This window comes from Chiloscyllium punctatum, chromosome 32, assembly GCF_047496795.1.
Source record: "Chiloscyllium punctatum isolate Juve2018m chromosome 32, sChiPun1.3, whole genome shotgun sequence".
Taxonomy (NCBI): domain Eukaryota; kingdom Metazoa; phylum Chordata; class Chondrichthyes; order Orectolobiformes; family Hemiscylliidae; genus Chiloscyllium; species Chiloscyllium punctatum.
In genome coordinates this window covers 36,080,422-36,106,129 of record NC_092770.1, presented here as the reverse complement: position 1 = coordinate 36,106,129, position 25,708 = coordinate 36,080,422, and the positions used below count along the sequence as shown (strand labels likewise).

The 25,708-nt window shown below is 39.0% G+C and overlaps 1 protein-coding gene across 7 annotated transcripts in view; it reads right to left on the bottom strand.

Annotated features, from left to right (window-relative positions):
• The window catches only part of LOC140458056 (dedicator of cytokinesis protein 4-like), a 488,962-nt gene that overhangs the window by 116,713 nt on the left and 346,541 nt on the right, over nt 1-25,708 (bottom strand). For 5 of the 7 annotated variants that reach the window (XM_072552082.1, XM_072552088.1, XM_072552083.1 and 2 more), the window contains exons 28-35: nt 22,507-22,582; nt 17,826-17,926; nt 17,607-17,665; nt 17,360-17,508; nt 10,362-10,447; nt 3,965-3,991; nt 3,660-3,755; nt 3,196-3,256 (exon numbers count right to left, since the gene is read on the bottom strand). In XM_072552082.1, coding sequence (XP_072408183.1) covers nt 3,196-3,256; nt 3,660-3,755; nt 3,965-3,991; nt 10,362-10,447; nt 17,360-17,508; nt 17,607-17,665; nt 17,826-17,926; nt 22,507-22,582 — 655 coding nt within the window. The remainder of the gene's footprint in view (nt 1-3,195; nt 3,257-3,659; nt 3,756-3,964; nt 3,992-10,361; nt 10,448-17,359; nt 17,509-17,606; nt 17,666-17,825; nt 17,927-22,506; nt 22,583-25,708) is intronic. The other 2 variants (XM_072552085.1, XM_072552086.1) reach the window with 1 other exon arrangement.

The window sequence follows — 25,708 nt, the reverse complement described above, 5'->3', positions numbered from 1 at the left end:
AAATATCATTTATAATTTCTACCATCATCTTGACTGGCCAGATACAGGTCGATACATTGTTTCCAAAACCCCCATGGTAATGAAAATGAGTAAAAAAAATTAACTTGTATTAGAAAATATTATAAAATTGCTGACAATACTAACAGAGAAAACAAATAGTAACCTTAAGCTATAAAAATTATACAACCAGAAACAAGAAAATAAAGTAGCTTATTAAAAAAGACCTGTTGTTGAAGATTTTTGTTTTGCACTCATCAGGACAGATACAAGAATCCCAAATTTTAAAGAGAACAATAATTTATACAGCTCAAGTAACAGGGTACTGACTGGTTGCAAGATTGGACATGTTTGGTTGAGGCATTGAAATGGAGAATGCACTGGGGGACTCTCTCCCCACAGCTTTGTTTAAACTCAAAATGCAAATTGTCTCGGATTAGCCAGAATGTGCCATAAGAAATGTAAGTGTCTCTCAAACATTTGTTTCATTGAAAAAAACCCAATGCTGAGGCAAATTCCTTTTGCCTACAGAGAACCAGGTCCTAAGTATGAATAAATGTAGCTTCCAGTAAACATAAGCAGACCAATTTGTAAGCTTAACAAATAACGTTAAGCTTTGGGGAAACTATTCCCCAGTGCATTTCCAAAGCAATATCTGACCAGAGTTCGTTTGCCATCAAATACAATTATTTGTCATGCAGTTTCGATTATTGTTTCCTTTGACATTTTGTATTCTTGTGCCTGTCTTGATGAGTGCAAGAAGAAAAACATTGATTGTTGTATCTTTTTCCCAGCATTATTCAAGTTCCATACTACAAACTGGCTTGACATAACTTGTCTAAGAAGGCTAATTGTTTTTTGTGGAATTGGGCAAAATCAAAGTTATTTTTTGGGATAAGGTCATGGCTTATTTGTGGATATGGTTTCCACAAAGGCATAATTAGGAACTCTCCAGATGAAGAGTAAAGTTCCATCTTCTCTCCTCCAATGATGTGTTCACTTCAGCCTTCCAACATCATCCAATGAAATTTTGCAGAAGCAGCAGGTGTCCTGAAACTGAGGTCAAAAGCAATGGGGTGGGAACCCTGCTTCAATCGGTAGTGGTACCTCATGGTAGCAGCCACAAAAAATGGTTGCTCATCTCCTCACACTGCTGGGCCAGTCGTAGGCAGCAACATTGTTGCTGTAGCTGCATTGAGAGGATGAGGCACGTTGATGGTCATGTTCCTTAACAGACAGAGAAATGAGGTACGGGACCAGGGACAGGAGGCAGGCCTTAGTGAGGAGTCACTAAGGGCAGATGGTGTCCTTACCATAGGTAGAACCAATTCTCCTTTGGGCCGAAGAATGCCAGATGATGGTTTATCTGACAGCCACCTACACACCAGTGGATCATCCTGATAGCATCGAAATGCCATGGAGACAGGAAGCAGTCCTGAAGTGGCTCAACTTGGCTCTGGGCAGGCAGCTGATGTGCCACCTTTCATGTCAAAAATGGAACTGCAGTGAAAGACTGTCAATCATGCCACCCAGACCTCCCCACACCACTTGTCAGTTCCCTGGTTAACTGTCCATCATGGGACTGGGAAAAGCCAGTTTGCAGCCCTGGAGCATTCACATTTCCTTGATCCTCTGTTAGATTTCCTTGAGGGACTTTTCAATTGGTGTCCAATTGTGGGCACTTTTGTACTATGCTCTGACTAGGAGGATCACACAGGACCATTTTCTCCAGAAGGAAGACAAGATTATCATCCTGATTCAAACTTAGGTCCTTAGAATAAAAACAATCTATTCTAACATGCCTAATGTACCAAACACTTTTTTATTACTTATTTTTGTTTCGGGATAACATACTCCATAACGCAAACATTGCAGAGTTCATAATCACCAAGTTGCCATGTTATACTTTCTCAGCATAGGGAAATGACACATGAAAATAGGCCAAAAATAACATTCCTGACGACACAAGAATGTGATCTATGCACGTCAGACTAAGTTCTACACTTGATCATACGATTATCAAAACCACAATAAATCATCAAAAATGGTTTGGTGCATTTGGCATGAATAAACAAGTCAGGTAAATGAAGGATGTGGCCTCATTGCAACATCTCTACAGCTTTTTCTATGCCTATCCAAAGCATCAGCTGCTGATTGGCCTTCACATGGGTTGTTTTTCAAGGCAGGGGAGGTTCAATGAAGGATACAAACAGCTCAAGGATGAGAATAAACAAGGGTGTAGATTTCATGTTTCTCTTTACCATCCTTCCAGTGAAAACAAGCTTCTCAGTTGGACATTTTTTTTTCAAACGTACAACTTGCGAACTGTGATACTGAATTAAGTGGTGATAATAATCAAATATCAGGATGATCTTTTTAAATATTAACTCTATAATGCAAAAATTAAGAAAACAGTTTGAAGTTAAAAAAAGGATAATTATATTGCGTGTGCTTGACAAGTTTTTCTTCTTCCCTCTTGTCAATTTAGATTTCATTTCTAACTTAAATGCAGACCATCTCCAAGCCCTCGTGCCCTAAAAGGGGAAAAAACCCAGACATTCTGATTTACCTCTTTTATGTCACACCTCTCATTCTGCAGGTGGAATCTCCAGCTGGCCAAAAGCCAACTTCAAAAGCTAGCTTTTCAGTCATTAATACCAAAAGGTTTAAGGCTATCATAGGTCAATATTTGACAGTATCAAGCCAAGAGGCGCTGCTACTACAGAATGAGTTATGCTGTCTACAGTTGCAACAATAGCAGCATCATAGCAAACGAGATAAGTCTTGAACGTCACTCAGGAGTTAAGGAAAACGTTTGCTTCCGTTTTTAACCCAGTCCACTGACTTGCCCAGAATTTATGAAAGCTATGTCATAATAAACCAGCTGCTAGCAAACCACTAGTTCCTTCCCTGTGGCCAACAACCAGATTTCAGTTTGGTATTTAACCACTGGTGATTTTGCTAAGATCAGATATTCAGTAGCACTGGCAATTGTAGCATTGGCAATTATGAGCTTTAACTCTCATTTCACAGCTTCATGCTGGCCAAAGTTAATATCCTAAAAGACAGCTCTACCAAATTGAATTTATAACTTCAAGCGATTCAAATGTCCTTTTTAATTCAGGATTTTTGGAGATGATTGCTATATTCAAGAACCGTCCCTTTTGGATTGAACAGATAAATTAAATAGATACTGACCAACAGGCTAACTGTACAGCCAATCTTTTTGCCATCAACCTCTGTCACTTTCATGCAGTCTCTGCAAATGGAAAGCAATTACAGTTTATTCACATTACCACTGTCCCCTGCAGTTCTTAGCATATCAATAGGACGTTGACACTAATGAGGGAAATTGTTCCACACGATGGAAAAAAAAATGCAACGATAGAACTTAACGCAAAACAAAAAAAGAAAATTGTGTCAAAAATTTTTTGTTGGCCATGTAATAGTTGTTTGTTTGCACAAACAGTAAGAGTCCACAATCGTGCTTCCGCTAGGTAGAAAACAGTGAAATGATAAACAGTGTACAATCAGGTGAATTTCAGCTCCTACATTACCAATGTAAACACAAATTGAGACCATAATTTTCTGTTCAAGTTTAAAAATGATTACACCTTCCAATTTTTCAACATGCAGTAAAAGCAAGAATTGTCAAGTCTCACCTGTAATCCAGCAACCTTTCCATTAGGCGAGTTACAGTGGCTACTAGAGAAATACCACTTTCTCGCCAGGTTTCTCTCTCAATTTTCTTCAGTAGGCTGCGGATAGAAAGGAATTTGTCAGTATTCTGACCTGGTTTATTTGAAACAAGTGCAGTGCAACCACAAGCCCCGATTCACAATTCGTTGATGTCTCACATTACACAGTAGTAATTATATCAGTAATAGGTTATACCAGTCATTTGTATTTCACGAGTTACACTGTATTACAGTAAGCACTCCAAAATGTAATTGTAGCAACATCTTACCTAGGGTAAGGCCCAAAAAGTGGAATTCTAGATCCAGGAAGCATTGGCAAAACAAATGAATTTTTACATTATCCATGAAAGAAGCAATAGCGACAGATTCTCCTCAGCAGCAGTCTGCGTCAAAAGTACGTTGTCATGGCTACAACCTTCTTTGCTTATTTTGTCATTATAACTGGCTCTTTTTTTAAAAAGTAAAATTAGCATAATTGCTATGGGAAAAGTAAATATGCAATAGGAATATACCGCATTTGTGTGCTTGACGTGAAAATTTACCTTTACAGTACATTAAATGTAATTCTGTCAAATCACAACAAAGCTAAGAAGACTGTCAGTTGAGGAACTGTTAAGGTTTTAAGGTTAACCCTTGAAGTTCATTTAGCAAAACAAGTTGAGTTTTAAAATTTTTGCAATACAAATTGCAATGGTGAGAGTATTTAAAATAAATCACTAATAATTTACAGATCAAATTACACTAAAGCTGAATTTTCAAACATTCAAATATTTCTCCTAAAATGAGAAAATACCTTGTTATCGGGCATTACATAAGGCATGACGCATTGTTTCTGACTGTGAAGTTTGGGAAAATATAGTGAACTGCCTCCTTGGAAATGTGCTATTTATTTCCATTTTCTGGTACATTTTCAAAACTAGATCTTGCCAAGTTGAAAAGCTTCAATAGTATTTAAAATGGAGACAATGTACGTGTTAATCAGAAAACCTTTCAGATGTTATTGCAGTTTTATTTTTATGCAGTTTTAAGTTCAAAGGGAAAATTGCATTCTCTTGTCTTTCCTCCATAACTACCAGAAGCACAAATTAAGGAACCAGTTTTGGGTTTGGTCACCAAAAAGGGAGTGGGGAGACTGGTTGAAAGAGCAAAGGAATATCATTTTTGTATCCTGACATGCTTCTACCCATTGATATCCTAACTATACAATATATGCAGTTGGCTGAGACGTCCAATGTATTGGTGTCACCCACCTTCAGGATGTTTGAATATCTGCACTCTCACTACCTCTTCAATCAATATCTGCCATGGGGGCCAGCAAATCAACTGGGCCAGATTACTTCACCGCAATTTTAAGCAGCCAGGCTCTGAGTGAATCACTACTGAATGGGGTAAGGAGCTGCATTAGAGGATGGGTGTGCCATCATGTTTTTTGGGTCGCCAAAGGAGTCTCTCTTATCCAAGTTAATTATTTTTCACATTCTTTACCATATTACCTTATCACTGCTGATCATGACTGTTCTTGTTGCTAACTTATTTTGGATAGAGGGACACCTAATGCCAGAAGAATAGCAGCTTCAGTGCCAGAAACCAACACTGGCTGATAACTGGAACAATTGCAAGTCCGAGGTTTGGGTATTGCTTGCAAGAGGTCCTACCCAGCATAATGTGTGTCAGGCTAAGAGTCACATTCCTCAAACAATCTGCAGCAGAAAAGCTGAATATCTTGAGGAGGGCTGCAGCTTACCTCTGCACACCACAGTGACAGGATCTGCTGCCTACTGGGCCAGGGGATTGCCTTTGCCAGTGGTTCTCAATCAGTCACAGCCTTTCATTTCTATGCCATTAACTCCTTCCATTCTACTACAGAGGATCGCATCTCCCAGTTAGCAACACACAGCTACAATAAGCAAATTCACCAGTGTTTGCTTATACATTCGCCACATTGACTTAAACAGCCAGCATGAGAATGGTCAGGGTTTTGCATCAATGACTGACTTCTACTGCATCAAAAGTATGATGTACGACACACATGTTGCCTCAGGGACACTGAAATACAAGTTGTAAGTATAAGAATGATGTCCAATCACAGAAACAAGTCCATATAAAATTTGTATAAAGTACTTGAACTACCATAACAATGCATTTATCCTGTGACAGTGTTCCATTATGAAAATGAAACCATAATGGCTTGTTTCAACTCCACATAACCCACCACACATAATTAAAAGCCAAGCAAGTACAATCCAGATGCCCAAGCACATGTCCAAGACTCCCGAAAATGTGCTCCACAGAGTGGTGTAGCACATAGCATAGTGGCAAGCTACATGCTGCACAATCTCACCACATTTAAGCCTGTTTTCAAGGAAACACAAACAATGATGACAAGTATAATGACGAGAAATGCAAGGAAACCACTCTCAGCCATCAAACTTGTAACCAGAGATATGAGGGGTGAGTTCGTTACACAATTCGCCTGTCTTCAGAACTTTCACAAAATCCCTCTCTATTTACAGCCCTTATTGCAACCTTCACTATTCTCTTACTGCTAAAGTAAAGGACATTTAAACTATTCAGCCAAATTTTACATCCATATCATACTGACAAATTATGAAACCACACTGTAGGCCAAAATGTGATATCGGTGATAAATCTAATGACAAATCTAATAATTGCCTTCCATTAATTTCTCACCCAGAAGTCAACCATGGGTACTTTGTTATTCAAAGGTGCCTAAAGCTCAACAGCTCTGACAAGATCATTTCCAGAGGCATCAACAAAGCCAATGCTCAGATAGGGTTGTATTCATATTGGCCTTTGAATGGCCAGTGACTTCTGGGTAGTTGAGTATTTGAGGGCCCGGCTGCAGATTGCTACCTCAGATTCTGCCACAGCAAACAGGTCCAGCTCATTTTCTGGTTCGAAGGAGAGATGGGGTGGTGGGAGCAGAAATTCTGGCATCATGAAGAAGGGCTCTCATTATCATTCGGTTTTCTATCAGTGAACATTGTCAAGATAAGATACAGATTCCAAAACAAACAATCGACAATATCCCTGCAATCATTTTAGAGTGTTCTAATGGAAGATTTCAAAAATATTCCATACAAATGAGCTAAGATGGACCAAATGGTTTTCCTCAGCTGTAATTACTTGTGAAGACAGTGTACTATACTGAATGAAGCACACATTAATTACTTTATCCACACGAGGAGTGTTTAGAACTCTACATAGTTATGGTGGTAGAGATGAGTAAATAGATGTTGCATCTATTATAACAATAAGAGAATAATGCAAAGGGAACCAAAGCTGGAAGAGTGAATGGTGGAGGGAAAGAGTCGCGCATTAGGAAAGCAGTGAGGGGAAGGGGACAGAACAACACTTGGTGGTAGGAATGCATTGTAGAAAATGATTTGATAATTCAGAAGACCACTGTGATGATAGTGAGAGAAAGAAACACCCTGTTTCTATTGTGTTGCTAAGAGCATAGGAGAACAAAAATACAGGAAATAGGTCAGGTTGGTCAAGGTCTCTATTCAACATTGCCAATGAAAAAAATGTGACGGCAATTGAAAGGAACTTAAAGCAGATGTAGCTGTGTGTTTGTAATGCAGGTCAATGTGAAGTTCATTTTTGAAGATGCAGATGGAAAAGCTCAGGAAGATAAGGTAAACGACAGACAGTGACATGCAAAAGTGAGAGACTGTTGAGAAATGGAAGTACATTTAATGAAATTATCAAGATAAGACCAAATGGCACCAACATTTTTGTCCATGAATGAATGGATTCAGGGCCTGACTATTACCATCCTTTCTCAGTGCATGGGAGAAAACTATAACAATAAATATAAAATTAAAGATAATACAATGAATCTAATTTTGAAAATATTCTTGCAGATAACAGAAACTCTCTCATATTTGTGTCAATCACTATATTATCACAAAGCTGGTCTTTTTTTCTAAAAGCTGTTTCTTTTCTCAAATATACTGTGTCCTTGTTTTTTTCAGAGGGGTCTTAAATCACTCAGGCTCTGATTTGACTGGTTTGGTATAAGGATGAAAAGGTCTTTTTGTTTATATGTAAACAGATTAAACTTTAGGCCAAAGCTTATGTTTTAGAAGTGACCTGTAAAATGAAAGGGAAGTGATCAGTCCTAGAAACTGAAGTCTTGGTTGATTCAGTTCAGCAGAGGGCTGTGTGGAAACAGGCTGCGAGACTCTCTCTCCTTCTGCCCTTCATTTTTTTTTCATTTTTACTGTGTTTAAGGAGATTGGTTTATTAGAACTTTGGAACTGGTGTGTATATTCGGATCAGCATAATTAATTTGGGATAATCTGAGTTCTGTGGGTGTTCTTGATTCTGTTCTTTGCATTTCATTCCATAATTTTGTGAATAAGTTTTTGTCTGTTTTAAAACCTGGTAGTCAACCTAGCTAACTTACTCCAGGTAATTTTCATTCTGCACTTACCGAACAAATTGCAAAGTTATGGTCTGGGCTGCTTGCTTAAGAACATTTTGATTGGTCTGGCCTAGTCCATAACACATTCATATTTAATTGATTGTGACCCATTAAATATTTTCCTTCTCTAGGTGTAAGCTTATGGGGAGCACAGCTTTGAAATTTCTTCATAACTGATTTATATTCCTGATTGTGTCTCCATGTTGAACAATCTGAGCTGCTTTATTGTTGAAGGTGAACTCAGAGCTGCATTGGCAAAGATCTGCAAACACATTGTCCACTTTTGTTAGTAGGATGCAGATTGAATGTAAAAAATATTTTATTAAGCATTTATGTACTCATTATTAAACTTATGTTATTGAAATCAATCAATTTCAACTCAGGCTTTAAATGTTAATTGGTTAGTCCAGGTAATATTCTTGGAGCAATGTGACTTCTGTAGGAGTTTTATACGTAACTGACATCCAAACATTTGCATTGACAACATACCATATAGAATGCACAGCATTTGTAGCAGTTTAAGGAGAAACTGAACTTCGTGGCACTCATATTTCAGGAAAAAGGCCTAAATTCTGGACAAAGATCCTGTGTTCAAAAGATGCTTCAAACAGTTCCAACGTGCATTCAGGTTGGGTCATCTTTCTGTCGTTTTTGATGACCATCCCAAATAAGTGTCCTTGGCGATTGTCATATCCTGGAAATAGGGCTCTTTTATGTGATCTGACTGGGACCTAATTTCAGATTCGAGAGTGTAGTACTGCAAAAACACAGCAGGCCAAGCAGCATCCGAGGAACAGGTAAATCAACGTTTCGGGCATAAGCCCTTCAGCAGGAAAGTGGGCTGATGCCTGAAACGTTGATTCTTCTGCTCCTTGAATACTGCCTGACCTGCTGTGCTTTTCTAGCACCACACTCTTGAATCTGATCTCCAGCATCTGCAGTCCTCACTGTCTACTACCTAAGACCAGATCCCTACACGAGATTGAACAGCATTAAGTGACCAGAGTTGGGCAGGTGTCTTCCTTTGACTCCACAAACATTGTAATCATTTCCTCCTCTTCATTGCCGTACCAACACATTGTGGTAACTAAGTCATTTTACTGTATTTAGTTGCCTATTTATGCTATTTTTTGTTAAAATTATTCATTCATGGGATGGGGATTGTGGGGAAGCATATTCAAGACATTTGTGGGAATCTGGGGATTTGTGTTAGAGTTCAGAATGAAGTCCATGAATGGCTAGGCTAACACTCATTGTCTATCCCCAATTGTCCTGCTTCTTTAAGTTTAATAATATTAAGGTACATTTAGGTTTTTCCAGCTTGTAAAAAGAGGGATGTTTGATGTTTTTCATAGCAAGGTAACTAAAATCATTTGATTAAACTCACTGTGTGAGTCCATATCATAAGACTTCCGTAGCTTCCAAATCAAATGAGACATTGTCTACTTATTGTTGTGAATGCAATGAAATGAGAAAGGGTATTTTAAATATGTGTGTTGTATCTCGAAAGCAATGACTAAAAATCAATGTAAGGGGGAAGAGGGCAATATAGCAAATCAATCTTGTTTGATATCTGTCCAGTTGCTTTCTGCATTCCTTCAATTGACCAGGGGAGAAATGTTCCTTGGGTAGAGTGTAAAATCAAGCAACTGCACATACATTAAATAAGCTGCCCCTTTGCAATCATTTATTCTGCAATCCCACACAGGGTGTGCTTCAGCCTTACAGGATCTTCCTTTTAAAAAAAATGGCTGTTTTCCGTGTTTTTGAAAAAAATATGACCTATTTTCTTTTGGAATAACAGGTTTTGTTTGTATTTTATTACAATGAACCCTACAAGGTTACAAAATAGCTAATGCTTAAGGACTAATCTAACCTTAATTTAAGTGATGTAACTGAAAAACAAAAGGCAGGCAGTATTGCTTACATTTGTGGTTATTTCCTGCATTGTTTTCAACAGCATAGCTACCGACTGACAGAATCCCCTGCCTGCGATAACAGCATTAAGCACCAATCAAATATGGATATTTCTGGACTCAATACTTCAGTGCCACTGTATTGACTGCACTTAGCCACTGAGAAACCTAGACCCCAATGAATTTTTATTTTGATGAGAACAGTAAAATATGCAGCAAATAGATTTAAGTATAATGTCTTACATTACATCTCAGCATGTAAACAACAGCTGTAAAATAAGGTTATGTATGACTCACATGCTGTTGAAAAGCTCTCTGTAAGTTTCATCACCTTTGCCTTCTGACATTAAGCTGTCCAATTTGTCTATCAGTTTTGCTTCCACCTGGGAACACACACGTTAATTAAACTCATTGATTAATTAGTTCCTGACTGATATCGACATATGTATTATATATTTGCATATTTCATGGTCTTAGCAGCACTTGTGTGTAAACTAGCAATAGATAGCCGAGAAATATAATCAAGTCTGAGAATAGTTATGCAGGGGCTGAGTGCAGGCTACACACATTCTCAGCAGGGCACAGATGCAGGGTAAGCAATCACTACATATCATGTTCTGAAAGATCCCAGGTTCATTGATGCTGTTTTGGAGACCTTGTCAGGTAGTGGACCATATGAGACCCTACTCCTCCTTAGGGGCAGAAAGTCCTCCAGAAACACTTCTGCAAATAATGGCAAAATGTTATAAAAGAGGTGAATATCAAGCTCTAGCTCCAAGGATGTGGGTGGAATGCCGAAAATATTCATTCACCTTACCAGGGTTATCAATGTAATATCACTATTTTCTTACACTGCATGCACACCTTCAGTATTCACAACACTCCCTACCCTCCTTCCTGTCACTCACTTTTCCAATAGCTGCATCTCATTTCACTATATCCTTCAGTTCCTCATTCTCTCTCACTCATGAGGCCATTATCACAGTCCTCATACATATCTTGTGCACTGCACACCAGCCATTTGAATATGATAAGCACTTTTTCTAAACTACTAATGGCCTCTAAAGAGTTAACAATACATTCGCTTCTTCTCTGCAGGACAGGATCACAAAACACGTGGGCGGCACGGTGGCACAGTGGTTAGCACTGCTGCCTCACAGCGCCTGAGACCCGGGTTCAATTCCCGCCTCAGGCGATCGACTGTGTGGAGTTTGCACGTTCTCCCCGTGTCTGCGTGGGTTTCCTCCGGGTGCTCCGGTTTCCTCCCACAGTCCAAAGATGTGCAGGCCAGGTGAATTGGCCATGCTAAATTGCCCATAGTGTTAGGTAAGGGGTAAATGTAGATGTAGGGGTATGGGTGAGTTACGCTTCGGCGGGGCGGTGTGGACTTGTTGGGCCGAAGGGCCTGTTTCCACACTGTAAGTAATCTAATCTAAAAAACACCTGCACCAGAAGCTGATGCCATAAGAAGTCAAGTCTTCCACAATGGAAGAAAAAATTCTGACCATTACAATTAGGGGAAGAATCATTTGTGTTGTGTGTGGTGATGCTGCAGGAGTTGTCACATTCAAGGCTTTGAATATTTTGTCCTCTTTTTCCATTCTTGCTTCTATCTCGCTCTACACAGACTATGCAACTAAATTTACCAACCACTCATCACCCTGCTCTCTCTTTGCCATCAAATGCTAAGCCGAACAATAATAACAATAATAACTTATATTTATGTTGCAGCTCTCATTGAATAAAATGTACCAAAGCATCTCAAGGGAGGATTAACAAAACATAGCATGATGCTAAGCACAAGGCAGTATTAGGTCAGATGATCAAAAGCCAAATCAAAGAAGTAGAGTTTCAGAGGTATCTAAGAAGGAAGACAAGGTACAGTGGAAGATAGATAGAGTAAGGAAATTCCAAAGCTCAAGGTCTAGGCAATTAAAGACATTACTACAAATGATGAAGCGATTAAAAATGTGTATACACAAGAGGCCAGAATTATAGGTACACAGTTATCTCAAAGGGTTTTACAGCTGCAGAGATTAGAGTTAGGAAGGCGTGAGACCAGAGAAGGAACTCAAAACAATTTGAATGTGAATTTTAACAAAGATGTTGTATGATCAGCAAACAGAAAGGTGCTGGGAGAGCATGACTTCAGCAAGTTAAGGCACAAGCAGCAGAGTTTTGGACAATCTCAAGTTTCGAGAGAGTAGAACATGGGAAACTAACCAGGAATGCATTGGAATAGTCATGTCCAGAAATAATGAAGTCACAATTCAGGGTAAAAGAAGCAAATGAGGTTAAACAGAGGTAAAATTGACTGATTTGTCAAAGTGGAAATAGGTGGTCTTAGTGATGACACAAATGTGGTGAGAATCTCATTTCAGAATCAAATGTGACACCACAGTTGAGAACAGACTGACTTATTCAATCTCAAACTGTTGCCAAGGAAAGGGATAGAATCAGTAGCAAACACTTGTTTACTCTTTTTTTTCCTAACTGCAAGTATTGAAAATGTAAAAATGCTTTTGATTGTGCATTGGGCACAAATATGCAGAAGCTAGGAAGGAGGGGTAGACTGTACATAGGAGTAAGTGCCAGCTTACTGGAGAGTATGACTCACAATAGCCTTTATGCAGGGGCTTACTGGTTGAGGGAACCTAAGATGGTCAAAAATCATACATGGGAACACTTGTCGGTCCACCAATGAGCGAGCATACAATGTGTCTTTCCCAGATCTTGGTTTTGTTAGTCAGAGTGAAAACAGATCAGGAAACTGATGTATGGTCCCATCTATCCAATAAACTTTGTCCTCAGCCTGAAGTCTGTGTTGTGTCTAGTATATTCCAGATGTCATGAGTTTACAGAGATAGGGAGGGGGTTGGGAGGCCATGAAAGAATTTGCAAAATCAGGATGAAAGTCTAACAGGATTGCTTTTTTAAATAGTCAACATAGGCACCATGCTATGATGGAAGTGGTCATCTTCCATGCTGTAATTTTATGATAAAGGAGCGAATTCTGTAGCTTAGTGTGTGGACAGCTGAAGATATGTTTGCCAATTTAGGGTGATGGAAATTGAGAATGTGTAAGAAAACTGCCAAGTGGGAAAGGCCGAATTTCATATCTGACTTTGCCCTGTCCATAAGAAGAGATATTAGACTTCCTTCTAATGTGGTCAGTTTTGGTCTCCTCACTGACAGAATGGTTGATTTCAAATGGAAAATTGTTCTCATGATAATTGTTGCAGTCTGGAAGGATCCAATTGTACATATGGACCTCAGTGATCTTGATAACCACAGGCTTTGCTGTGTGTGTCTTAGTGTAGGCTCAACGTCTGGCTGAGCAGGTGATGGAGTTTTGAAGCAGAGACATTACGCCTCAGTCAAATGCATAAGTGCTTCCTGAAAACCAACTGTGAGTATTGCTTCCTCCATAGGTACGCCTTCTTCTCCCTGTCTCCTCTTCCTCCTTCTCCAGTCTTCCTTGCTTCTACCTTTCTCCATCTTCAAAGACAGCCCTACCAGACCTCACCCAGGACTACAGTAACTTGCATACATGGTTGTGAAAAAACAGTGAATCATCAATAAAAACAGAGCTAAATCTTCCCAGTCAGAAATCAGCCAAAGTCAACCACCAGCCTCCAACGTCAAGCCAGCAACCAACCTGCAAGTAACAGTAAACAGGATCCTTAATAAATGTTTTCAATCAACATTCCCAAGAGCCTAGCTGGGAGGAACTAATTGCTTAAACCTTTTTAAAATGTTCGTTCGTAGGTTGTGAATGATGTTGCCTCGGCCAGAATTTACTACACACCCTCTCCCGGCATGGTGCTGCCTCACAGCGCCAGAGACCCGGGTTCAATTCCCGCCTCAGGTGACTGACAGTGTGGAGTTTGCACATTCTCCCCGTGTCTGCATGGGTTTCCTCCGGGTGCTCCGGTTTCCTCCCTCAGTCCAAAGATGTGCAGGTCAGGTGAATTGGCCATGCTAAATTGCCCCTAGTGTTAGGTGAAGGGGTGAATGTAGGGGTATGGGTGGGTTGCGCTTTGGCGGGGTGGTGTGGACTTGTTGGGCCGAAGGGCCTGTTTCCACACTGTAAGTAATCTAATCTAAACCCCCAAATGCCCTTGAGAAGGTGATGTGCCATCTTTTTGGATCACTACAATCCATGTAATATCAGGACAATGCAGTTTGTCTGAGAAGGAATGAAAGGAATCCTTCTGCTCATTCTAAACTTTTTTGAATTTGAAGTCACAAAATAGTCAGCTCATTTGCATAGATGCCTTCAGGTGTCATACTCCCAGTCAAGCAGCTCCATGGTTAGATTATCTGGAACAGTTTCCAGAAATTGATCTTCTTGTACTTCCTGACATAAACAAGAAAGCTGTTACATTATCCCATGTAGTCACAACTTCCAAATATCCTTTAAGCTCTGTGACTAACCCTCTGAAAATGCAGCAAACTGCTTTATGCAACAGCTTCAACTCTGCCTGAGCACTTAAGTCACAAGCAGAAAGAATAAAATATTTTATAATTTTATAGTCCACTCCATCCCTTAGATGACATGAGTGTTTTGTGCTGTCATGATATCAGTTTTACACATCAAAAAACTAAATAATCTACAGCATATATTAATAACAAAAATGCTTCAGTTTTGATATAGCGATGTGTAGGATGAGACTCCATGTTTACCATAAAAGAGTTTTCAATATGACCAATGCATGTTTTCAATGAATGGTGGTGCAAAGTACCACATATATTCTGTATAGACCTGAATGTCTGAATAATGAACTACAATAAGTAAGTCTCTGAAGTAAAATACATAAACACGAGTTGCCTTAGTGCCAGAGGGAGAAAACACCTCCTCCACCATCCTCCTCCTCAGTATCAAAGCGCAAAGCACACCCATAAGACATTTCAAATTTTAACCATTTAATAACTAACACTAGGAAATCTGAAGGGTTATTAATTTTCAATTTGCAAAGAATTTTTTTTCAATCAATCAGTCATTCACAGGATATAGACATTGCTGTCTAGGCCAACATTTATTGTCCATCCCTAATTGCGCTGGAGAAAGTGGTGGTGAGCTGCTCACATGAAATGCTGCAAATCATTTGGTGTAGGCATACCCACAGTGCTGTGAAGGAGGGATTCCCAGGATTTTGTCCCAGTGACAACAAAGGAATGGTGATATGTTTCCAAGTCAGAATGGTGTGTGGCTTGAAGGAGAATTTACATGTGGTAGCATGTCCATGCATCCTTCCAGGAAAAAGAGATCACAGGTTTGGAAGATGCTGCCAAACAAGACTTGGTGAGTTGCAGCATTGCATCTTATGATGGAACAAGCTATTACCATTGTACTTCATGGGGAAGGGAATAAATGTTGAAGGTGGGAGATGCATGCCCATTACGCAGGGTGCTTGTCCTGCTTGGTGTCAAGCTTCTTCAGAGTTATTGGAGTTGCTCTCATCCAGGTGAGTGGGGTGTGCTTCATCACAGTCCTGACTCGTACCTTTTGAACAGACAATAGAGGACGAGGAAGCAAGTTACTTAGTACAGAATTCTAAGGTGCTGATCTGTCCTTGTAGCTACAGTATTTATAATCAGTTGAGTTTCTTGTCAATGGTTATCTCCAGGACGTTAATAACGAGGAATTCAGTGATGCTCATGTCTTTAATGTCAAGGGTAGATTCTCTCTTTCTGAGATGGCAATTGTCTGGAAAATGTGACACAGTATTACTTGCCATTTTTCAGCTCAAGTCTGGTTGTTAGTGTGAACACAGACTGATTCACTATCCAAGGAGCTGTGAATGATCATTGTGCAATCATCAGTGACCTTATGATGAAAAGGATGCTGCAATCATTGATTGAGTTCCAAATTATTGACTTCCAAAAACCACAACTATCTACCTTTGACCTAGTTATGTCTCAAACCAGTGAAGATTTCCTCCCTTCCCAGATTCCTGTTAACTCCATTTTATCTAAGGTTCTATGCTGTCATTCTCAGTCAAGTACTGCCTGATGGTCTCAAACAGTCACTCCCACCTTTTTTTAAAAAATTAATTTACAAGATGTTGGCGTCACTGGCCAGTCCAGCAATTATTGCCCATCCATAATTGCCCAGATGTCAGTCAAGTATCAACCATATTGTTGTGGGTCTGAAGTCACATGTAGGCAAGACCAGGCAAGAATGGTAACTTCCATCCTGAAAGGACAGGAGCAAATCAGATGAGTGCTTCCTCCTCACCTCTGGAGTTCCGCTCTTTGTTCTGGTTTGGACCAAAACTGTATCAAGTTCAGAAACTGAGTAAACCTGGTGGAACCCAGGCTGAATAGCACTGAACAGGTTGTTGCTGAGCAAGTACCACTTCATAACACTGGTGATGACTTCGAAGATTAAGAATTGACTGATAGGTTAAATCAAACTCAGCCAAATATCACCCGATGTTTTGTTCATGTAAAATACCTCCACAAGGTTCCATATTGTCAAAAAGGTATCAGCGTTATAACTATAATAGAACAGCTAGGGTTTTGGCGCAACTAATTCTGGAGCACAAATCATCAGTACTGTTGCCTTTGCAGTATGCAATGGTGTCAACCATTTCTTGAAATCATATGGAGTTAATTGAATTGTGATACAGTGGACCTCTGGAAGAAGCTAAGATGAATCACCCCCTCTGGCTGAAGATGGTTACATCTTTTCCACTGGCATGTTGGCCTTCCCCATCACTGAGGATGGGAAGCTTTGCAGAAACCCCTCCTGATGAAGGACTTATGCTCAAAATGTCGACTCTCCTACTCGTCAGATGTTGCCTGCTGTACTTTTCCAACACCACACTTTTTGACTTCGTTTTTTCTTTGTTCATCACCACACATGGCTGAATGTGGCAGGACTGCAGAGCTCAGATCTGAACATTTGGTTGTAAGATCACTTAAATTATTGCAACTGTGCTCTGTGTTTTGACTCTGTGTTGGTATTTAACCAGGCTGATCCTCATTTTTATGTAGACCTGGTGCTGCGTCTGACACTAACCCCCGCATGCTTTCTTAGTTATTTATAATACAGGCATATATATATGTTGCAATACTACATTTTATCCAAGTTTGAAAGTTAATTGTTATTTTTATATACTCTAAGTGTAAAAAGTCACCCATTTCAAAAATGTAAATCTATTGAACTGAACTACAACAAGCAGAAATAGCGTAAGCATCTGAATTATATCTGCACACTAGCTGAAAATGTAACATTTATTAAAAACTGGCAGTGATGTTATTTTGAGGATGAATTTATAATGATCAACCTGTTTGAAGTTTCCAGTACGTCTCTGCTCCCAGTCCATCATGTCATGGAAAATTGGGATCATCACATTCCGAAGATCAGCCTGGGGTACAAGTGTCACTTCTAAAAATGGTCCAATAAGTCCAGGAATAAATTGTAACTTGTGCTCTCCTACAATATAATCAATTATGATCATTTATTGTATTTAACCAATTGACATTATATTTGTAGTTAAGCAATCCAGAAAATACAATGCTATAAGTTTTTACCTAGATTTTGCCACATGCTGAAGATTTCACATCCCATCATCACCCTCATGTCTCCATATCTGTAATTGAAAATGAATAACTAAGATGATAAACATAAAATGAACAAGTGGAATCATGAATAGCAAAGATTTATTTCCAGAAACCCAAACATCATTAGTGCATTTAAAATTTTTAAAAATAGTCTTTATACTGTAAGCAGAATCAGATAACACAACTTACTTTTCTAGAACTTTCTTTCTTTTTGAAGGTGAAAATATCTCAAGCTGAAGGCAAGGCTGATTGATAAATATTACTGCCAGATAGAAATAAGACTCCCACACCTATGAAAAAAAGGTTTCTTTAATTTCATCCAGATGTAAAAACATTACAGAGGATTAAGCTGCAGAGAGGTAGTTTTTTGTTTAGTTAGCCATGTAAACAATGTGATAGTTATACAATGTATATACATTGTATATATAAACATTTACATGAATATATCCTAAATCTTGAAAACTCATCATAATACGCAATATTTTTACATACATATGAAATAATGGCTTAAAAATTTATATACTTAGAAAACAGACAAATTTACATTGATAATTATAAATTACTGAAGAATTTTTCACACAATTGTACAATTGGATAATACAGGAGTGAAAGTCATGCAATTGTGTTGATTGAACAAGTCCCATGCCACTGCTGGAATCCTACATGGCACTTTTCACACAATCTTAAATGATATGCTGCTTTGGAATAGGAATGTAGCATGCAATGGATTATGGTGCCTTGAAGGCCGACATAAATTCACGCTAGGTAAAAACAATGACTGCAGATGCTGGAAACCAGATTCTGGATTAATGGTGCTGGAAGAGCACAGCAGGTCAGGCAGCATCCAAGTAGCTTCGAAATCGACGTTTCGGGCAAAAGACCGAAACGTCGATTTCGAAGCTACTTGGTTGCTGCCTGAACTGCTGTGCTCTTCCAGCACCACTAATCCATAAATTCACGCTAGGCTCTCCCTTTACTGTTTGAAAGTATAATTGTTGAATGTAAATACAGCTTGCGATCAGTCAGATTTAACTGTTATTTCGGCAGAAATATTTGCTGATTGGAAGGCGCTTCTAAATTTACAGCTACTCATCAGATTTAAAGCTAAATTGTACAATGGAATGTTTCAAGAAATCATTATTGAATTATTGTGACTGAAAAATCAAAATGACTTACTTTCTTATGCTTTTGATTTAAATATTTCTTATCCTTTCCAGAATACGGTTTTAAATATGACATACATTTTCAAGCTTTCTCAGAAACACAAACATCTGTGTACATTCGTTCAGCATTATCCATAGGTAGAATTGTGAAAATGTTTCCCACAAAAATATACAAACAAATGCAAAAGCAGACAATGCCTGAAGCAACTATTAACACTCTTTTTATTGCTCAATATTTTGAAGAACAGACTGAGTGTTCGTACATTTTGTTTTTGTTCTTGGAGACTTTAAACACCTCAGGCGTCAAAGTCAAAATTATTTCAATCTTATCCATTTAAGTACCTTTTCTAAGTATTCTCAAAAATGATATGAAACAAAATAAATTTTGGGAATAAAAACAAAGCACATAAAAGCTCAAAACTTTTGAACAGGCACATAAACCCATTGACTTGTATCTGACCTCATGATTCCCTAACTGGTGAACTCTTGCTCTTGCAGGAAGTCAATTGAAAGACCAGCTTTTGATCAATTCTCACCACCAATCACTGATTAAACAATCCATAAGTGCACTCCATTATGACTTAATCTTAACTGTTAATTTCATTGCATTCTAAGATCCTCACTATGATCTATTATGTTTAATCAGTATTTTGTTACTTAGTTATTTTCAATATAGACCAAGTTCAGTTGATAAATATTTAGTGCTATTTTTAGTATAATAAACTCTGCCTGCCAGGTCTCAGGTACATCAGTCTTACAGCTGTTTTTTTTCTGTAAAATACTTAAAGCTGCACTTGCACACTAATTGTGAAGCAGTTTCATTTTGCACTAACACTGGAGTTATAGCATAAATGCAATCTGAATCCGGAAACAAGATCTGGCCTGTCACTGAAATGAAATCATGCTGGACTCTCTGGGTTGGATACTGGCATTCTGCTGGAGATGAGTGCTCCCAAAATTTCATGCAACTGACTCGTGTGCTGAAAAGCTGCCATCTTCCCACTTTGAGGCCCGTTACTAGAAGGCAAGTGAAGCAGGGTGAGAGCATCTCATCAATCAATGGTGGGTGGCGTATGCTTATTCAAGCTAACCAGCAAATTGCTCGAGCCAGTCCCCTGCTAGCAGACTGCAAGGGCCAGAGCTGCAGGATCAGTTTGGACACAGCCTTTATTAACATCCACATGGCTGCAGCTACAATTTGTGCAAAGAGCTGCCGACTGTTGGCCTCCACCTGGAAATGCCATCTCTCTGTATAACCTACACTGGTAGGCTGCAGAACAGCAGGACCTGAAACCTGCCCACCTACAACTGGACTTCTGACCAAAAATTGCATTGTGTATTATTACAATATTATACAAGATCAAACCCAGATGTTATCCTGTCATCAGGTGCCAAACCAAACAGAAAACCTGACCACAGGTCCAGAGGATGATCCACTTCTGAAAATCACCAGCTGATTTCATACTACAGAACCAAACCCATTCTGCAGTGGTGTTAATTTTGTTGCAAAAATCTTTGAAGATGATTTTGTGCTTTTAAAGCATTGCAATATGTTTCTGACTATCAGAATTTATACAAGCAACTCCAACAGTGTTTAGTTGAAAAAGTTTCTAAATTGCTGATTGGATAATTACATAAAAATGACTGAGTTAAGTTTGATTATTTGAAAACTATTTTCACAAAGTTTTTATTCATGATGAAACAGTATTGATTGTGCTTTCAACAATATAAAAATTATTTTCTAAAGTTTGGTACAATACATTGAAATGCAGGACTCAAATACTGTCTGCTATACAGTAACTGGGCACAGCTTTCACAGGTAGGTTGCTTTACTATTCAAGATTCTAAAATTTCCAAGAGAAATACCGAGTATTATGTTGCACAATGTACCATGGATAAAGATTTTAAAGTCAGCAACAATTCAGCTGAATCAGTAAAAAATGTACGACTGAGAATTGAAGGAGGAAGCTTAAATGTATGATGAGCTATTTAACTGTAGAATCTTTTCTGCCACTTCCTTTCATGGATCCCATGCAGCACATACCATTTTCAGCTTTGAAGGCAGCTGGGTGATGTGTTTCCAAGCCTCTGCCACTTCACTGCTAACAGTGTAGGAGCAGACTGGAGTGAATCATCTCCAATCACTACCTGTGGGGAAATGACTCACAATGGCACAGTTAAGATGATATCAGTTTGGATTTATACTCGTGTCCTGCTACTCCACTGAAACTGTAATGTTTGTGCCATCATGCCATGCTTAATTTATTTTTGATTTTTCATGTTTCATCATGTGTATAACAAAGTGCCCAATACTCCTGTGTTATTAACCTGATGCTTGAGCACTCCAGCAGTCTGAAAAAGGACATGGCAACCCTGTGATGCTGACACTGATCTTGTTTATGCCTTTGGAGAATCGCAGTTTAAATTAACATCTTTTACATCCTGCATGGATGGCTGTGTTTGTGCAAATATAGTGAAGAAATTCTAAACATGCCACCTGATCTGTACTGCAATTCAATTGTTTTCACTTCGGTGCGTGGGCACTTCAATGCTGGAGTAGTTCTGTATCGGTTGCAGTTAAATGCTCGAGCCTATACAGCATCCAGATAAGAGTATGCATCATGAAACCAGTTATGTAACTCCATCACACAACCCAAGCCGAAGTTTACACTTTCCAGTCAGTGCATAAATTGAAATGTTTGCAACCAATTCAGTGACATGATCTGTCAATGTCTGCATAAGTGTAACAATCCACTGAGAAAGAAACAAAAGGATTAATTCAAACAACAAGAATGTGCTGACCTTCCTTAATTCAACCCACAAGACAACTTGCCCCCATGTACAGCAGATGCATTATTTTGGATTTATGATGCATGGAAGGCTCTGAAATTTGGGTCTCCAATATCAATTGGGAAATGGAGAGGGAGTGAGGGTACATGCTATCGGATGGGAACCCCAGGAATGCTGCGCACATGGAGGATCCTCCAGGTTTAACCCCAGGACCTTGTGAGAATTTTATTATTGCATTTCTTGGTGAGCACATTGGAGGCCTTGTGGCATTTGCTGGTCTGGCGATTGCAGAGACAAGGTATATCTCAGCAGGTTTGCTTCAGTTGCTGGGAATGACAAGGAAGGACATCGGCTTCTCCTATGTCCACAAGCTATCTGGGTAAAGAACTTTACTGTAGGATCTGGCAGTTCCCTTGGCTGTTCAGCTTTTGGGATTCCTTATCGAAGGGAAACTTGGAACGTATATAATAAACCTAAATCACTGATAAAATCTGTGGCACAGAGCCACATTGAAATATCATAATTACTGGCCATCCTCTCAAGAGTGGATTACTTGACAACTCCAAGTTGTTCTTGTTAAAATGGTACTAGACTTGTTTTATTGCGGCTTGTGTTTAACATATAATCACCCCAGTCCCCAACAATGTCACATCAGTCTTGGGGAAGGATTAAACATTTTGTCAGAAAAGTCTGCAGTACTTTTAAATCACCCTCATCAGCGAAAAAGTTTAATCACAGAAGTAATGACAATGAAAGAATCCCCAATGCTGACATAGTAAATTACAACAAACCCTGCACATCAGTCAAATGAGACAGTCCTAGCAGAACAGAAGCCAAAATACTGTTTCATGTATGAAAGCAAGTAGTACATGTAAAAGTAGAGCCACAAAATATAGTAATATTAAAAATCACAATACCTTGAAGTCAAAGCTTTCATTTAGAAAGTTCTTTCTGAGTGCATCAGAGAGATAGAGAATTGTAGTGATGATCACACTGAAAGAGAAGAAAAGCAAAAATCAGCTCCTGAAGTTGGATGCTTTGGTACCAGCTTTACATCTTGAGTGAAAACACTGGCATAGAATTATCAATATGGTATGATCAGAAGGCATGTCAGGTTGGCACTGTGATCTGCGCTTATATTTGATGCAATGAATAGTTATACCCCTTATGTATTGGTCACTGTGAATTAAGTCATAGGTATCTATCACTTGTTGCTTGCAGCAAAACAGGTTTTCTTTGAAACTAATGATGGCAAGGAGGTCAAGTTGGCAGGAATGCAATAAACCTCTTCAAGTTATGGAGACCATTCGTCCACTCCTTAAATATCATACGACTCCATTTGAGCCTGTTGCTACAACAAGGACAGAAATGTAGAATCTTCTGCCTGTATGTGGCAAGGTAGGACCATAACCACAGAGGGCTACCCACAACTCTACCTCACAGAATTTAAGGGATGGGGGCTGGTAGTGATGGTGGGCAAGGATACTGTGTGCGACTTAATACCAAATCTCAATTCTGAACCTGGTGGGGAGTGCAGGGGCAGGAGTGGGGACTGTTTCCTGGAGAGTACATTCTCTTCCTGCAGGGCCCAACACTTTTTGCCCCCTCAATTTGAAATTCTATGTACTTTTTCAGGTGTGCCTTCATTTTGAGGCACTACTGAGGTTTTCATAGCCAGCCCAGCCTTCACTCTTCGGGTGACTTTGCTAAGGCATCAGAGTTGCTGGTCCTCTAATTTGGCTGGCGGAACCAGGAGCCTGTTCATCATTCTTGGTCAGACAGTGGGCCTGAAGGCTTACTGAGGATACTTTACTGCCAGGTGTAGGTCAGCACCTGCTTATCAACCTGATGATGGCAGCTCAAAACCCACAGTTACATTTAGGCCCTTGTCTAAGTAATGGCTATTATGTCATAACCAACCATTTTAGCTTGCATTTGCAATTCACTGAATTTGTTCTATATATTCCTTTAACCAGCTTCTATTGTACTTTTAAGTAAAGATTTCATTATCCTTCCTACTGCTGACATCTAGTCAACTGGTTTACTGTTCCTTGGGGTTGTGAAATCTCCCTTTTTAAGTGTACTAATCACATTAGCTGTCCACATGTCCTCTGCCTCAATTTCTTTTCCTAATGAATTTTATAAATTAAATAGTACCTATGCCAGCATTTCCTCAGCTTAATTTTTTTATATAACAAGTGTATGGTTGCTCGTTTCAATCTATTTGGATCAGAGATTTTATCCTTTTCATTTTGATGATTTATCAATTATCTTCCACTTTATTACCTTGGATCAAATGAGGAAGGATAATGTACTATGAAATCACAAAGAGAGCCATTTGTGACTGATTAAAACTGCTTCAATACTGCACAAGGGAAGGAAACCCAACTGGAGATCACTAAATTCCAGAAAAGACAGTCATAGATTTGGGAAACAATGCTACTTTTGAGGATGGTGAAAATCAATGAGGTCGAGAAGTTGGAGATGGAATGATAATTTGTGGATTCAGGTGTGTCCTGGGTAGGTTTTGAGAGGACAGCCGAATGGCAGCAGCTTTGATAAGGGTGGGAGCCAGTACTTGAGCTGAAGAAATTGATTAGTATACCAACGAGCATCGGGATCATGAAGAAAGCTTGGGTATTTAGTTGGGATCTTACTTCATCAGTTAATGCCTGTGGAAACATGAAGAGTAGCAGTGACTGTAGATCTGCTGGTGAAGACTAAGGGAGAAATCATGGATGTGGTCAATGGGAGGGGGAGAAAGGTTGGCAAAGTAAATCTCCAAGAGGCAACCCATGAACAAACCCTTTGACTTAAAATGTAGCTTTTTGTGAATTAGTTGAACCAACATTAACAGATTTTCTATCTTTGTTCTTCTCACCTTGCAAACTCATTGAATTCAAATCAAAACCTCAAGGTCGTCTGCCTCTCTTTCTCATTCTGATAATCACCTCTTAAAAATATTTAGAGGCTTAAAAGCCACAGAAACACAATACAGTTAACAGACAAATATTTTCAAATTGTCGGAAACAAGATGCACTGCATTGGCAATGCACACACAGAGGGTCAAGGCTTCAGGTTAAAACATCAAGTTTAAAAATAAGCATTCACATCAGCATTGGATTAAAGGCTTTAAAACCACATGGCTTATTCAGTGGATACATTTTAATTGTGTTACAGTGAAACACATGGCTTGCAAATTTTTAAAATTTGATTAAATCTTCATTTTGGATATTAAAGAATTCAGTCACTTGAGGAAAAATGTAAATAAAAAAATAATTCAGAAAGCAGTTTAATCAATCTCATAGACCCTGTTGGTCAGATTGTACAATTACAGGGCAATCTATCCTTGATACAAAATAAGACTTGTGTGCCATAAAGGGAAATTAATTTTCATCTTCATTATCTGGGCAGCAAATTGGCAAAGCATATTATGTACCATTTCAAAACCTACTCGGTTTTCCAATTTATTGCCTGGAAGATGAAAATTAAAATGATGCGTTCAAAACTGAAAAGGGCTATCATAATTCCATCCACAGTAGTAGATACAGATACACCAGATCCATCTGATGAATTATCACTGAAATGGCCCACATGGTAAATTTTTACAGATTGTTAGATATGCATTTCCTCAATGGGAATTCTCATTTTCTTTTTATCTTATGAGGCTTGGTTACAAAAGTATTGAACAGGAAACAGAGAATACTGAATTACTGATGTGGAAAAAACTTATCAAGCTTACATCCCCAAACTAAACTGACTTAGTTATATAAAAAGACCAAAGAAGTGCAGATTCTAGAAATCAGAAATTGCTAGAAAAACTCTAGCTGCATAGGGTCAGACAACAAGGAAACCTTCAGTCCAACTCATTGTGCTGACTAGACCTCCCAATATGACCAAGTCCCATTTGTCAGCATTTGGCCCAATGTCCCTCCAAACTGTCCTTATTCATGTACCTATCCATTAAATGTTGTAACTGTACCCACCTTTCCCACTCCCTCTGGCAGCTTGTTCTATATATGCCCCACCCTCTGCATGAAAAAGTTACCCCTCAGATCCTGTTTGAATCTTGCCCGTCTCATCTTAAACCTATGCCCTCTAGATATGGACTACTCCATC